The sequence below is a fragment of the Aedes aegypti genome, chromosome 2, assembly GCF_002204515.2.
Source record: "Aedes aegypti strain LVP_AGWG chromosome 2, AaegL5.0 Primary Assembly, whole genome shotgun sequence".
Taxonomy (NCBI): Eukaryota; Metazoa; Arthropoda; class Insecta; order Diptera; family Culicidae; genus Aedes; species Aedes aegypti.
This window is the reverse complement of record NC_035108.1, coordinates 432,567,159-432,580,272: the sequence shown is the minus strand read 5'-3', so window position 1 is coordinate 432,580,272 and position 13,114 is coordinate 432,567,159. Positions and strand designations below refer to the sequence as shown.

General features: G+C 36.8%; 1 protein-coding gene across 1 annotated transcript in view; it reads left to right on the top strand.

The window, feature by feature from the left end:
• Positions 1-2,683: 2,683 nt before the first annotated feature.
• Positions 2,684-13,114, top strand: part of LOC23687880 (angiotensin-converting enzyme) — a 29,749-nt gene continuing 19,318 nt past the window's right edge. Inside the window, exon 1 of the mRNA XM_011494786.2 lies at positions 2,684-3,008. Within this exon, the coding sequence (XP_011493088.2) occupies positions 2,772-3,008 (237 nt within the window). The 5' untranslated portion in view covers positions 2,684-2,771. The remainder of the gene's footprint in view (positions 3,009-13,114) is intronic.

The following is a 13,114-nucleotide window of genomic DNA, read 5'->3' as shown; positions in this document are numbered from 1 at the left end:
AGAAGATAAAAGATAGAAGATAGAAGATAGAAGATAGAAGATAGAAGATAGAAGATAGAAGATAGAAGATAGAAGATAGAAGATAGAAGATAGAAGATAGAAGATAGAAGATAGAAGATAGAAGATAGAAGATAGAAGATAGAAGATAGAAGATAGAAGATAGAAGATAGAAGATAGAAGATAGAAGATAGAAGATAGAAGATAGAAGATAGAAGATAGAAGATAGAAGATAGAAGATAGAAGATAGAAGATAGAAGATAGAAGATAGAAGATAGAAGATAGAAGATAGAAGATAGAAGATAGAAGATAGAAGATAGAAGATAGAAGATAGAAGATAGAAGATAGAAGATAGAAGATAGAAGATAGAAGATAGAAGATAGAAGATAGAAGATAGAAGATAGAAGATAGAAGATAGAAGATAGAAGATAGAAGATAGAAGATAGAAGATAGAAGATAGAAGATAGAAGATAGAAGATAGAAGATAGAAGATATAAGATAGTAGATAGAATATAGAAGATAGAAGATAGCAATTTATAAAGTAATATTAGTACATTGATACATTTGTAATGTAGGATTAAGCTAAGGACTGTTCATTAAAGAAAGTGGACACCTGATTGTTAACATTTTGGTGTGAAAATTCCAAGGAACAAATTCAAATTTTGTTTCAGTGTGTACTCAAGTGTTTATTTTGACAGCAGAAGAAAGTTGACATCAAACAGTTGTAAATTCCAAGCAAAAGGTCGGTTTAACATGGCGACACGCAGATTTATTCTGCACAAATGGTGTTCAGAAAAGCTGTCGTTCTGAGATTTGTCTTAAATCGCGAAGTGTCCAAATTCCAATTTTTCAACACTGTATCAAAAACAGATGCTTATGACGACGTTCAATACATCCGAACAGAAAAATTTGCTAAAAAAGTTTTTTTATAGCAAGCAATTTGCTCCTGCGGTATGAAAAGTACTACATTTTTCACAACGGGTTCAATCAACGGCGAAAATTACAGAACTGAATGCATTTAAAAACGTCTTCTGCCCATCTACCGAAAGTATAACAAGCCTCCATTGTTTTGGCCAGGCCTGGCATCGACTCACTATACTTCAGCTACTTTGGAGATGATCAAGAAGGAAAAAGTCGAATTTGTTGAAACATGGCAGATTATACCGAATTGGCCATAACTACGCCCCATTTGTAAATATTGGGCAATAATTAAACAACATCTTAAGAAGGATGGAAAATAAGCAAGTCCCATGGATTTTCTCAAGAAAATGTGGTAAGCAACACAAAGAAAAGTTACGAAGAAAGTTGTGCAGAATCCGATGGGAGGCATCAAGAGAAAAGTCAGAGCATTATCCAGGAATGCTCAATAAATGTTCAAAATTATGTGAATTTGGTCGAGATTACTTTAATTTCCATGTATTTCAAGAGAACTCATGAATTTGTTCGAAAATAAACAGTTTGCTTTAAAAAATACGTGTCCACTTTCTTAAATGAACAGTCCTTAAGGTGAAGATGCATAGAAGCCAAACCTCGAATTTTCAAGAGCACAAATCTAGAGAACCTAACAACCGTTCGTGCTGAAAATCTAATCGATTGATCACCACCAGCGTGTGACCAGTGAGTAGCATTTTCAGCACAAACGGTTATCTGGTTCTCTAGATTTGTGCTCTTGAAAATTCGATGCATCTTCACGTTAAGTATGCTGTTCCGCTCAAGAAAAGTAAAAATTTCTGCGGAAGAAATGGTCAAGGAATATTCTACAGTGAGCTCCATTTGAAATGACATTTCTTTTCAACTGTGTACTGCGATCAAAGAAAAATAATTTTCTTGACCATTTCTTGCAAGAAATTCTCCACGCATCGAGATAAGCCAAACTTACAATTTTCGAGGGTACAAATCTGGATAACAGGACATCCGTTTAAGCTGAAAACTTAATCGATTGTTCACCACCAGCGAGTGACTAATCGATCAAGTTTTTAGGTCAAAAGGATTTTCGATTCTCCAGATTGATGCTCTTGAAAATTTGAGGATTGGCTTCGATTCATCTTCAAAAAAGCAACGTTGCATCAATGTTGTTGATATGCAGCAGAATACGTGCAATATTATAATGCTGGTGGTTCTTTGTGCTGATATAAAGTTGGACTCCGAGAATTATAAAATGAGTAAATAATGAAACAATTGATTATGAATATGAATTATGAATATAAAAAAATAATACTTCAAAAATTTCAACAATTTTTCAATTATTTTTCGTCGTTCAGGAGGGAGGGACTACGATTCCCCGCCCCTCTCTAACTACACCCGTGCATGCTTATGCTCATTAATTCTGATATAATATCGAAAAGTATGTACAACAACGAGAACGAAACCGATTTTGGAACCACCCTATCACCCATATCTTCTCTCACAGCATCCTTCGGGAAGAAAATTGCATAAAAAATTCATGTGTTCCACTCCCGCACCGACCGACGCAGCAACCGGTGACCCTTACCGCAGCAGAACACCAATCAGCAGTCCCGCGCCCGAAGCTCTCGCTCAAAAGGCCCGATCGATAATAATCCGATTCCGATCGGCGGACATCCCATCCGCGCATCACATCTCTGCTCACTCGCGCCGCATCCAAAGACCGGTCTCTCGCCGAGTTCTCCCGCATGCCCGAATCGCTATAAAAAACGACCGGCAACCGAGCGGCAACGATTAGTACCGTGCCGATAGCGGTTCCGACTAGTTGTCCCAAAGTGCCTTTGCCTAGATACCAGACGCTAGAGAGAGAAATGTGGTGGCGATTCTCGCTGTTGGTGCTAGCGGCCGTGGCCGTTGCTTTGGCCGCCAATCCCCAGCTGGAGGAGGACGAGCTGGCCGCCCTCAAGTACGTGAACGATCTGGAGCAGGAGATTCTGGCCCGCAACAATGAAGCTACCGAGGCTTCCTGGGCGTATGAATCTAACCTGACCGAGGATAACCTGAAGCAGCGCAACGAAATCCAGACGCGTAACGCCAACTACTTCAAGGTGGGTTCTGTTCTATGTCTTTTTTTTGTTGCGCTTAATGAGGGAGGTGGACAAGATGATTAGCATTCAAGATGAGTGTGGTCAAGTGCGCGTAATTAGCATTGATGGGTCGGTCGGCTGTAAAAGAACAGTAGTGTCTTTTCGTCGCGATGAGTGTAGTGATTATCTGAGGAGGGAAAGATTATATCGGTACTGTGCGATGACGGGATCGGATGTAGGCTGGGGAACCCTGTGCACAACGGGCTGGGAATAAAAATTTCGTGACTAAAAACTTGTATGAGATGAAGTTTTTATCATGAAAAACATGTTTGATAGTTTACCACTTTTTGAAGTTAAACTTTGTTATTGCCATTGATGACTTTTATGCCAAACATCGCTTATGGAATAACTTGCAAAGGAATTCCAACGCATAATTTTATTTGATGAGTGCTCTTCAGGATATTTCTCAATTCAATACCCTGATAGTCCTACTCGTTTTTCCTCTTCTACGATTGATTTGTTACTAACCGACTCTAGTCACCTTTGTAGCCAACTGGTTACTCATGCTGATTTTGATTCTGATCATGTCCCTGTTACATTTTAAATATCCCATGAACCAATTATTTTCAAGCCGACTGGAACACATATGAAACATGCATCGATAGTAATCTTGAAGTTAGAATTTTTTTTTACAAATATTGACAATGCTCTTGAAACCACTATGACTAAAGCAGTCCATTGTTGAAACCAGAGGCATTGCAATTCCAACATTTGAAGTATAATTCGAATCCGTGATTATAGATGATGATATTAAACTCTTAATCCATCTTAAAAACGTGAGGAGAAGGCAATTTCAACGCACTCACGATCCCGCTATGAAAATTATATGACAGGATCTGAAAAAAGAAATTAAAAATCGGTTTTCTCAATATAATTTTTCGATTGGACCCTGGCTCTATGCCCTTTTGCGAATTATCAAAAATTTTGAAAAAAAACCTCCGGAGCAAATTCCAGCCTTGAAAGAGGAAAATAAATTATTACTAACTAATTGCAAAAAAGCTCAAAAACTTGCTATGCAGTTTGAAAGCGTGCTGGACTCACTAGTCCATTTGAAAATTGAGTTACCCAGGACTTCGAAAGCATTCTCAATCAAGAGAACGTTTTTGGAAACTACTGGGAGACTGATTTGGAAGAAGTGAGAACTATTATTAAAAAAATAAAAAATTTGAAAGCCCCTGCCGTTGATAGTTGCTTATCATTCTTGGAAGATATATTCAACCATTTTTTTCAGTTGGCATATTTTCCTGACAAATGGAATGATTTCAAAGTTGTTCCAATTTTAAAACTGGACAAAAATCCTGCAGAGGCTTCCAGCTATCGTCCTAACAGCTTGTTTTCTTCCATCAGTAAACTTTTTGAAAGCCCAGAAACCAGAAATCGCATGAAAGTTCACGGTATAACTCGTTAGTTATACTAATTACAACAAACCCGCAAAACACCGTGGATAAACTCGTCAAATTGATGAGTTTCCTCGCATAAAATACTTTTTTTCTGAGTTCATTTGTACATTTTGTTTCGTCCCGTGCACTCGTACAAAGTAAGTCGGATCAATCCGTAGCAGCTATCAAATCAACATTTGTTATCATAAGTTAAGTCGCATAACATAACAGGTTAGTTTGGGAGAATATGTATACACTCGCATTGTATGTTATTAATCATCACATAATATATGCACGCATATCGCCTCCACTTTGGTACGTAGAAGGCCTTTTCGCGACATCTTATAAGTGAAATTTTGGCACGTACAAAGCCTCCAGGTGATTTCGTTATGCGTACATTTTGGTTGTCTGGGAGGGTAATTTTGAACAGAATGATGATCCACACCAATTAAAACTCAATTTTTGCCAATGAACAGTTCGGAATCATATCTGGATTCTTATAAGAATCATCGGAATCGTATGAGGATTATCACCGAATTTTCATCAAAATCCTCTCGGGATTTCCATCTATTTCAATCTTCCCAGGACTTTTATCAGATTGTACTCTCAACAGATTACTTTCAGATTTCTCTTCCAGGATTCTCATCAGAATTCTTCCAGGATTCCCATCAAAATTCTTCCAGAATTCTCAACATAATACTTCCAAGTGCTTCTCCGAATCCTTGGTACTCATTGAAATCCTTCCAGAGTTCTTTGTGAAGTCCTTCACAGATTCACATCATTATAGCATAATCGTTCCAAGTTTCTCGTCAAAATCTTCCAGGATTCTCATCGCAGTTCTGCCTGCGTTATCTCCAGACTTCCTCCAGGATTCTCTTAAGAATCGTTCCAGGATGTTCATCAGAATCCTTTTAGGATTCTCGTCGTAAACTTACTTATATGGAAGCCAGAAACCTTTCAAGGTTTTTTATAAAAAAAACTTCCGGGATTCTGTTCAGAAACTTTACAGAGATCTCTTCACACATCTTCTAGGATTCTAAACAGAATCTTTCCAGGATGCTTTTCAGTTTCCTTCCAAGATTCTTATAAGATCCCTTCCACTATAAGGCAGCATCCATTTATTACGTAACGCTAAAATTGGAAATTTTTGACCCCCTCCCCCCCTCCGTAACGCTTTTTGTATGAAAAATTTCAAATTTTTGTATGAGTCGTAACGCTTGAGCCTCCCCCCTCCCCCTAGAGCGTTACGTAATTTGTGGATGCCACCTAACAGAAATTTCAAAAACAAAACATCGAAATAAAAAAAATGGCTACTAACGTCATTGTCGTGAATTCCGCTATCCGAAATTGGAACAACAAACTACTTTTATCATGCCTGTTCTAGGCATTTCACGACGTAATTCTCTCTCTTTCGCTCTTCAACAAAACATGAAAACAATGGTACCAGTATACCAGGTATACCTGTCATGCTCACACTGATGTTAGGCTTGCTATTGTGGATTGAGCCTACCAGGCTCAATGCATCCCATTAGTTAAAAACAATAAAAATATATTCAACAATTTCTTCAAATAATCTCAATATAAAGGTTTTGCCATGTTACAAATAGCTCACTCTGATCCTTATCATGCTATTCTGGATTGAGCCTACTAAGCAACAAATAGGATTTTTTTAAATAATTTTCTAAAATCGTCTCAATTGACATGTTCTAACAAGCTACAAATAGTGCTTTCTGACCCTAGTTATGCTATTCTGTATTAAGCTACCAGACTCAAAGCAACAGAATCAAAAAAAGTCCAACAATTTTCTCAAATCATCTCTATTGACTTGTTAAAACACGCTACTAATATCTAACTCTGATCTTAGTCATGCTGTTCTGGATTTGAGCTTACCAGGCTCGATGCGCATCCTATTAGCAACAAAATCAGAAAATGCTCAACAAATTCCTCGAATCATCTCAATAGGGTCCTAAAGCCCTGTTCAATTTTAGTACCAAACGCTCAAGTTTATATTAGAAACACATTTTTACTTAATTTTTAAATGTTTTTCGTTGGTTACGTCCAAAAATTGTTTTTCCTATTCTTAAGATTTTGTCACACCCCTTTGTTTAAACTCAAATATTGGGTGTATTTTGTTTTCCGTGTCCCTCCCATAATATCAAATAGGAACAATCCTAGCGTAAACACTTTTTAAAAAGCGAAACCTCTGTCGGAATTTGTCGGCGAAGCGAACGTCAATAATGTTAGAAGTGTCCATGTTCATATTTTGACTAATTTTCAAGATTAAAGTTTAATATGATAGAGCCGTTATTCAAGCGGGAAAATTTACTGTAGTAGTAGCAAAAACACGCTTTATCGTGTTATTTAATAAAAACAAGATTTTATCAAAAATTTTAGGATCTAACACGCTGAAAATATCTTACTCCGAACTTAGTAATGTTATTCTGGATTGAGCTTACCAGGCTTGAAACATATTCCATTAGCCACAAAATCAGAAAAAAGTCCAAAAAATTTTTCAAGTCATCTTAATGTTAATTTTCTAACACAGTGATCAGATAGTTTACTCTGATCTTAGTCATGCTGTTCTGGATTAGGCTTATTAGGCTCAAAGCAACATTAGCAACAAAAAAAAAAGTTTAACAGCTTTCTAAAATCATCTCAATTTATATTTTCTAACTAGCTGCAAATATATAACGCTGATCGTAGTCATGATATTCTGGATTGAGTTTACCAGGTGCAAAGCATCCTACCAGCAAAAAAAAAAAATATATTTTTTTTTCACAAATCATCAATATCGACACAGATTCTTAAGCTAGAAGAGTTTTTTGAGAACATGTGAGAAAATGGTACAAAAATACCGAGAAACAAAAAAGTTATCCCGATTTGATTTTTTTTTCTTGCGGTGAAAAATGAAGCTTAAAGGGTTAAATAGGAATTTGAATTCCAGAGCTACTGAACAAAATCTAAAATGGCACCTATACGTCCAGAATGTCCAAACTTTTTCTCTAATAGTTTTAATTTGCTGGAACAGTGTTATCTGGAGATTCTCATAATGGGAGTTTTTTAATGATAGAAATCGGTCTCTTGCTGACTGCAAATCAAGCGTTGGGAAATAGCGACTCTGATGAATAAAATACAAATATACTATGAATTATAATACTGCGGGACACGTATTTATCTCAAGCACCAAAACACCGCTATTTACTTTATTAAGAGTTGCTGAATTCATTGTCGGTTTCAAAAATATCATAGCACGTCTAATTTTTGGAATATTGGCTGTTGAAAAAGCAAAATTTGATTATTTTAGCTAACTTGCATGCAAGTTTACCAGCTTGTATGGCAATTTATTTGCCCAACTTGCCACAGAATTGAAACTTAATGTATATATCAATAAAGTTCATAGCACTTTTGATGCTCAAAAGTTATTTTTTTGATGGTTTGAAAAAGTATTGTATAGCAAAGTACAATACCTTTTAAGAGGAACGAAGTATTTTGTATAAAAAAATTATTTGATGTAAATTTAATCGCGAAATTTCAACCAAATTATATCTGAAATGAAAGTTCAACTTCTATTTTCAATAATTGGAGAATTAGACCACAAAAAAAAAATCGATAAATCAATCATACTTTGAATTAGAGTTACTGTGCACGTGCTGTATCCTTAGGTGCAGGAGCCTCATTGCTTGCAAGCGCACGGGCGCTCTGTACATTATGAGACCTTTTCATCGCAATAATTGAAGTGTTTACAAAAGTTTACAACGAGGATCGAAATTGTAACTCTTGGATTGCGAGTCTTCGACCATATCATGTAGGCCATCTGCATCATGAGGTGAAAATAGTTGGCTCATGAGGTGAAAATAGTAGGCTCTTCGTTACGAAGCAGTTATTTCACAATTTGGATACCGATGGCGAGCCGTAGCGCCGAGCAGCGCATGAGACGAGTCTCCTCGGGAGCACATCACCTAGCGCGCGCTTCTAGAATTTTCGTGAGCCTCCGGCTAGCGCAGCACACTAGGATTCCGATGAGCTGAGAGACGGTCTGGTTGGAGGCTCGTCAGTTAGCGATGGGCGATTTTGAATCGATGTTCCAAAAATTAATTTTTTCGTTCCGATTAATCGATTTTTTGAATCGATGTTGAGAGTACTCAATAACAAACGAATCAATATTCTTCATTCGATTTTTTTGTTTCGATTCAAAACAATGAAATTGATCAGATTTTTTTTAAAAGTTGATGAACCATAAACCTCATTTTGAATCAGCCTTGAAGTTTCAAACGTTATCCCATTGAAGGAATTTGAAAATCACATGCAAATGCATTTGTTCTTATTTTGAAAGCATGTTTTTTGTAAATTTTCATATTAGCTTGAAAATCGATTCGATTCAAAAACATCGATTCAAATGATTTTATAAAATCGATGATTCGACATATCAAATTTGAATCGATTCAGTAACATCGATGTTCTGGTCAACTTTGCCCAACGCTATCGTCAGTACATTTATGTGCTCCTGAGAAATATGTACCGTTTTGATTCATATTACGGACACTTAAGGCCTCAGTGAAGTGTTACTCATCATAAAGCATATAAAATAAATCAGTTTGTATGATTCCTCCGCATTATTAAGCCTTGAAGACTCTTAGCTTTCGAATGGTGGGTGAAGGTTTTGATTCCGCAACATGAATAATTTTAAATAAATGGAAATGTGCGGACGCTTCCTTGCTTTTGCCTTGACACTTTGATTCGAATTCCGGACAGCTCATGAAAATCATAAAAAGAGTAGTAAAATAATCGATTGAAATTGCCCAACCACTAAACAGACGTCTAAGACAGTAGGGCATTGTATATTTCCATAGATATTTATGAAAAATACTTATTAAAACAAGCTTCGAAAGTGCGAACTTTTGTTAGGCAAAAATTGAAACATTTCGAGTGAAATGTTTCCTATACAAAGAAGAGTGTCCGGAATTAAAAGCTGTCCGTAATATGAATCAAAACGGTAAGTCTACTTTGAATTTGATGTAAAAATCAATGAAACCAATGTTTTATACAACTTTGGCGAGCTGTAACTTAAAATTCCGATATGCTTGAACATTTCTGAGAATGGCATCATCTACAGCAATTCCAAATCTACTAGAGACACATAATTTGATCCTTGAGACATGCAAAAATGTAATTTTTGTTATTCTGCATTATGAAAGAGCTTGAAATTTTGTCGCAAAATCTCGATACCTGGCCCACAGTCCTGTGCCGCAATCCGCGATGGTGCCAAGAGCAGGAGCAGAATCCAACCAACAAACAAAAAAAAGTCGATGGGCAAGTTATTAAAAACTTTCTTTGCCGAACCTGATAATCAGGTTTTTGAGATTATTTTGACTTTTACATTCTATTATTGTACTGGATTTTGTTTGTTGAGCTTCTAAAGAGAGCGGGTGCAGTTGCTGTTGTGGACTTTCGCGCGATTCGAGCCGGTCTCATGGTTTATTAGACGGAACACGCCCGCTATGGATATTGTGCGGCTACTTGTTGTTCCAACCCGAGGAGAATTTGAATCGTGTAATTATGGTTACGCATTGGCTATGGCTTGTATGGGATTTATCACATTATACGCTTGTTAGTAATTGAGTGCTGGTGTTCAAATGTTAGATTCATTGTTTGTTATTTAAATGCTTGTTTTGCTATGCATAAGCATGAGCAAAAGCTTCGGATTATAAATTGCAAATCAACAATTATTAACAATTTCGTCATAGGCTACTCGTGGTCTTCCGTAGTCAAGTGGTTAGAGTCCGCGGCTACTAAGCAAACCATGCTGAAGGTGTTTGCATTCGATTCCCGCTCGGTCCAGGATCTTTTCGTAGAGGAAATTTCCTTGACCTTCATGGACATAGAGTATCATCGTACTTGCCATACGATATATACGAATGTGAAAATGGCACCTCTTTGGCAAAGAAAATTCTCAGTTATTAACCGTAGAAGTGCTCATTGAACAATAAGCTGAGAAGCAGGCTTTGTCCCAGGACTTAATGCCAAGAGGAAGAATATATCATTAAAACTTGTTGTTCATTTCAACACCTTTGCAAATCTTGAAGAAAAAAAGAAGGAACTTTGAAAAACAAACTAAAAGCTCCAAAATTGCAAATTTTTGAATGCAATCAACTGGATCCATCCGAAGATAAAACGCAAAGGAGAAATATGCATAAATTTCGAAGCATTTCCGTAGCAAAAATAAATGTTATGCCTTTCTTCTTTATCTCCGACGGTATGTATCAAAAAGAAATGGGCTCACCAATATAAGCCCCAATCTGGTTTCTGACAAACTCGTTTGACCTAAATATTCTATTTTTATGCAAATTCGTTCATAAAAAGCTTATGCCGATTTAGCTGTTAAGCTTCTGTTTGGAATACGAGAGCAGACGAAAAATCATGTTGCATAACCCCTTTCCGACATACTCAATGCTGTAGGAAAATTACTTATCTATTCAATCAGCAACCGTTGCACAAGATGTTCTATTTTTGATCGGAAACAATCAAACTTGTTTGTCCGTCTATCTTGGATGCATGAGATCGGAATCGTCCATAAGTCACTCCCGCATAATGGTCTCTTCCAAGCTATCTTCCACCACACTCCGAGCGCGTTATCACCTATCAAACTCAATTAAGCCTAAACGACAATGGGTCGAATCTCACCTTGCTTGCGCGGAACAACGCACGAGTTTGTCATCCATCAAACCGGACTCCTCACCTCAACTGGTGGTGGCCGCGGCTCTGGTCATCACGTACAGCTGTTTTCGCCTTTTATAATATCTCTCCATCGGTTGAGAGATACATGCAAATTAATAATTCAAACATAGTTGAGGCTCCCTAGGTTAGTGCGATACAAGCTTGATTTACGACGCTGCACACAGGAGTGATTTGGGTTAATCATTGCTAAAATAAGGGGTCTTCCGCCCGTTGTTGCTACTCCAGTATCGCCGGATCAGCTGCACTTACACCAGGAACCAACCAGATGACTGGTTGGGACTAACAGGCATCCTCAGTGTATACGTGCTGGTGATCTTCTATTTTTAGGCGCCTGCTACGTCAGAATACTGACCAATGTGGGAAAGGGGGAGGAAATGTTGATGCATTAAACTGGCTTCCACAGTAGACCGGATATACCCCTTGCATCTACGCCAGTTTATGCGGGAAGGTGTAGGGGTGGTAAATTTATGGCAGAGAAGCTTGCAGACTGTTTATGTATCATGCCGCATGATGGGAAAAGTTTGCTCGATCCGGGAAAAGAAGTGTCGAAAAATTCACCCGGCAAGGTATAAAAAGTGAAATGTTAATATGAAATTAACTAAAATAGAGTCGATGTACCAATAGCCTCATAGCTAAGTATAAAAATTCGTATAAAATCGAAAAATCACGCTAGCGTCATTATTTTCAAATCATCTGAAAGCTTTTTACCTTGGTTTAATGGGGAAAATATGAAAACTACAAAAACTCAAACTCAAATGGATAATATCCCGTGTGCCACTATAGGATTACATGTGCCTATAGTAGCACTATTTCTAATTTCGGTGCCTATAATAGTACTAGCATCACGGCATTGGCAAAATACTTATCGAAACCGTATTTTTACAAAACTTTTATATTTTTCCTACAAAGTGTGGATCAAAAGCTTGGGTTTGATGTAAAAAAAGCTCTTAATTCATCAATTATTTCGTATAATAAAAAATAGTTTCTCTCAGTAGTGCTACTATAGGAACAATAGGTTTCACGGTGTCTCTGGTAGAAAACATTAATATAAAAAAAATCAGTATCGCTGAAACACCCACCAAGTGAAAGCTTAGGCTTTCCCCTTTCATTTGAGACCGGTTTGGAAATGTTCTATCGGGGGGTCCTGAACATTTTTTTTTTATTTTAGTAAGAGATACGTACCATAGGTGATCTTCTTCCACCAATAGTGTGATACAATGAATTGCTTGTACCATATGATGAAAACTCAATCGAACCGTAGAAGGCCATGACAATTATTTCTGACAAACATTTGAAAAGGGCTAGAGATCCCTTTTTAGCTCTCCCATACAAACTAACACCACTATCAGAAGGATTAGTGTTAGTTCTTCCTGATACTAGTATTGGTGAACGTGATCGAGTTGAATTGGGCTCAACAGCATCTTACACAGTCATTGTTCACCAATGTCGATGTGCCCTTTTTAAATGTTTGTCCAGATTTCCATAAAACAAGCTTGTTTTTGTTTTGGCAGTGTTGCTGTTCAGTTGATTATAAATTCAGTAAATAGTAAAATTCTATATTTTTAATCAAAATTTTTTAAACAAAACTAAAATAATTGTAAATAGTATTTAAAATTTTAAATAAAAAAAAATTTAAGAGATTTAAAAGATTTTCAAAAAATAACCCTTATTTAGATTCAGTTGTATGCTACCGTCTTAAAATTCGAATATATTTTCAAAAGATATTGCTTTTTACGATAAGTAATAAACAATGCGTTTGAAAAAACATTTACTCATCGATCATTACATTACAAATGGTTTCACAGATTGTACAAACAACTAAATTGGCATCAATAGTAGGGAAATCGGCGCTGCATTGCTTAAGTTGTCGCGTTCTTAGGTGGTATAGTGAAAAATTGGTGATTGTGTCGCGTGATAAGTTTATAAATTCATTGTTTTGGGTCAACATTTTGG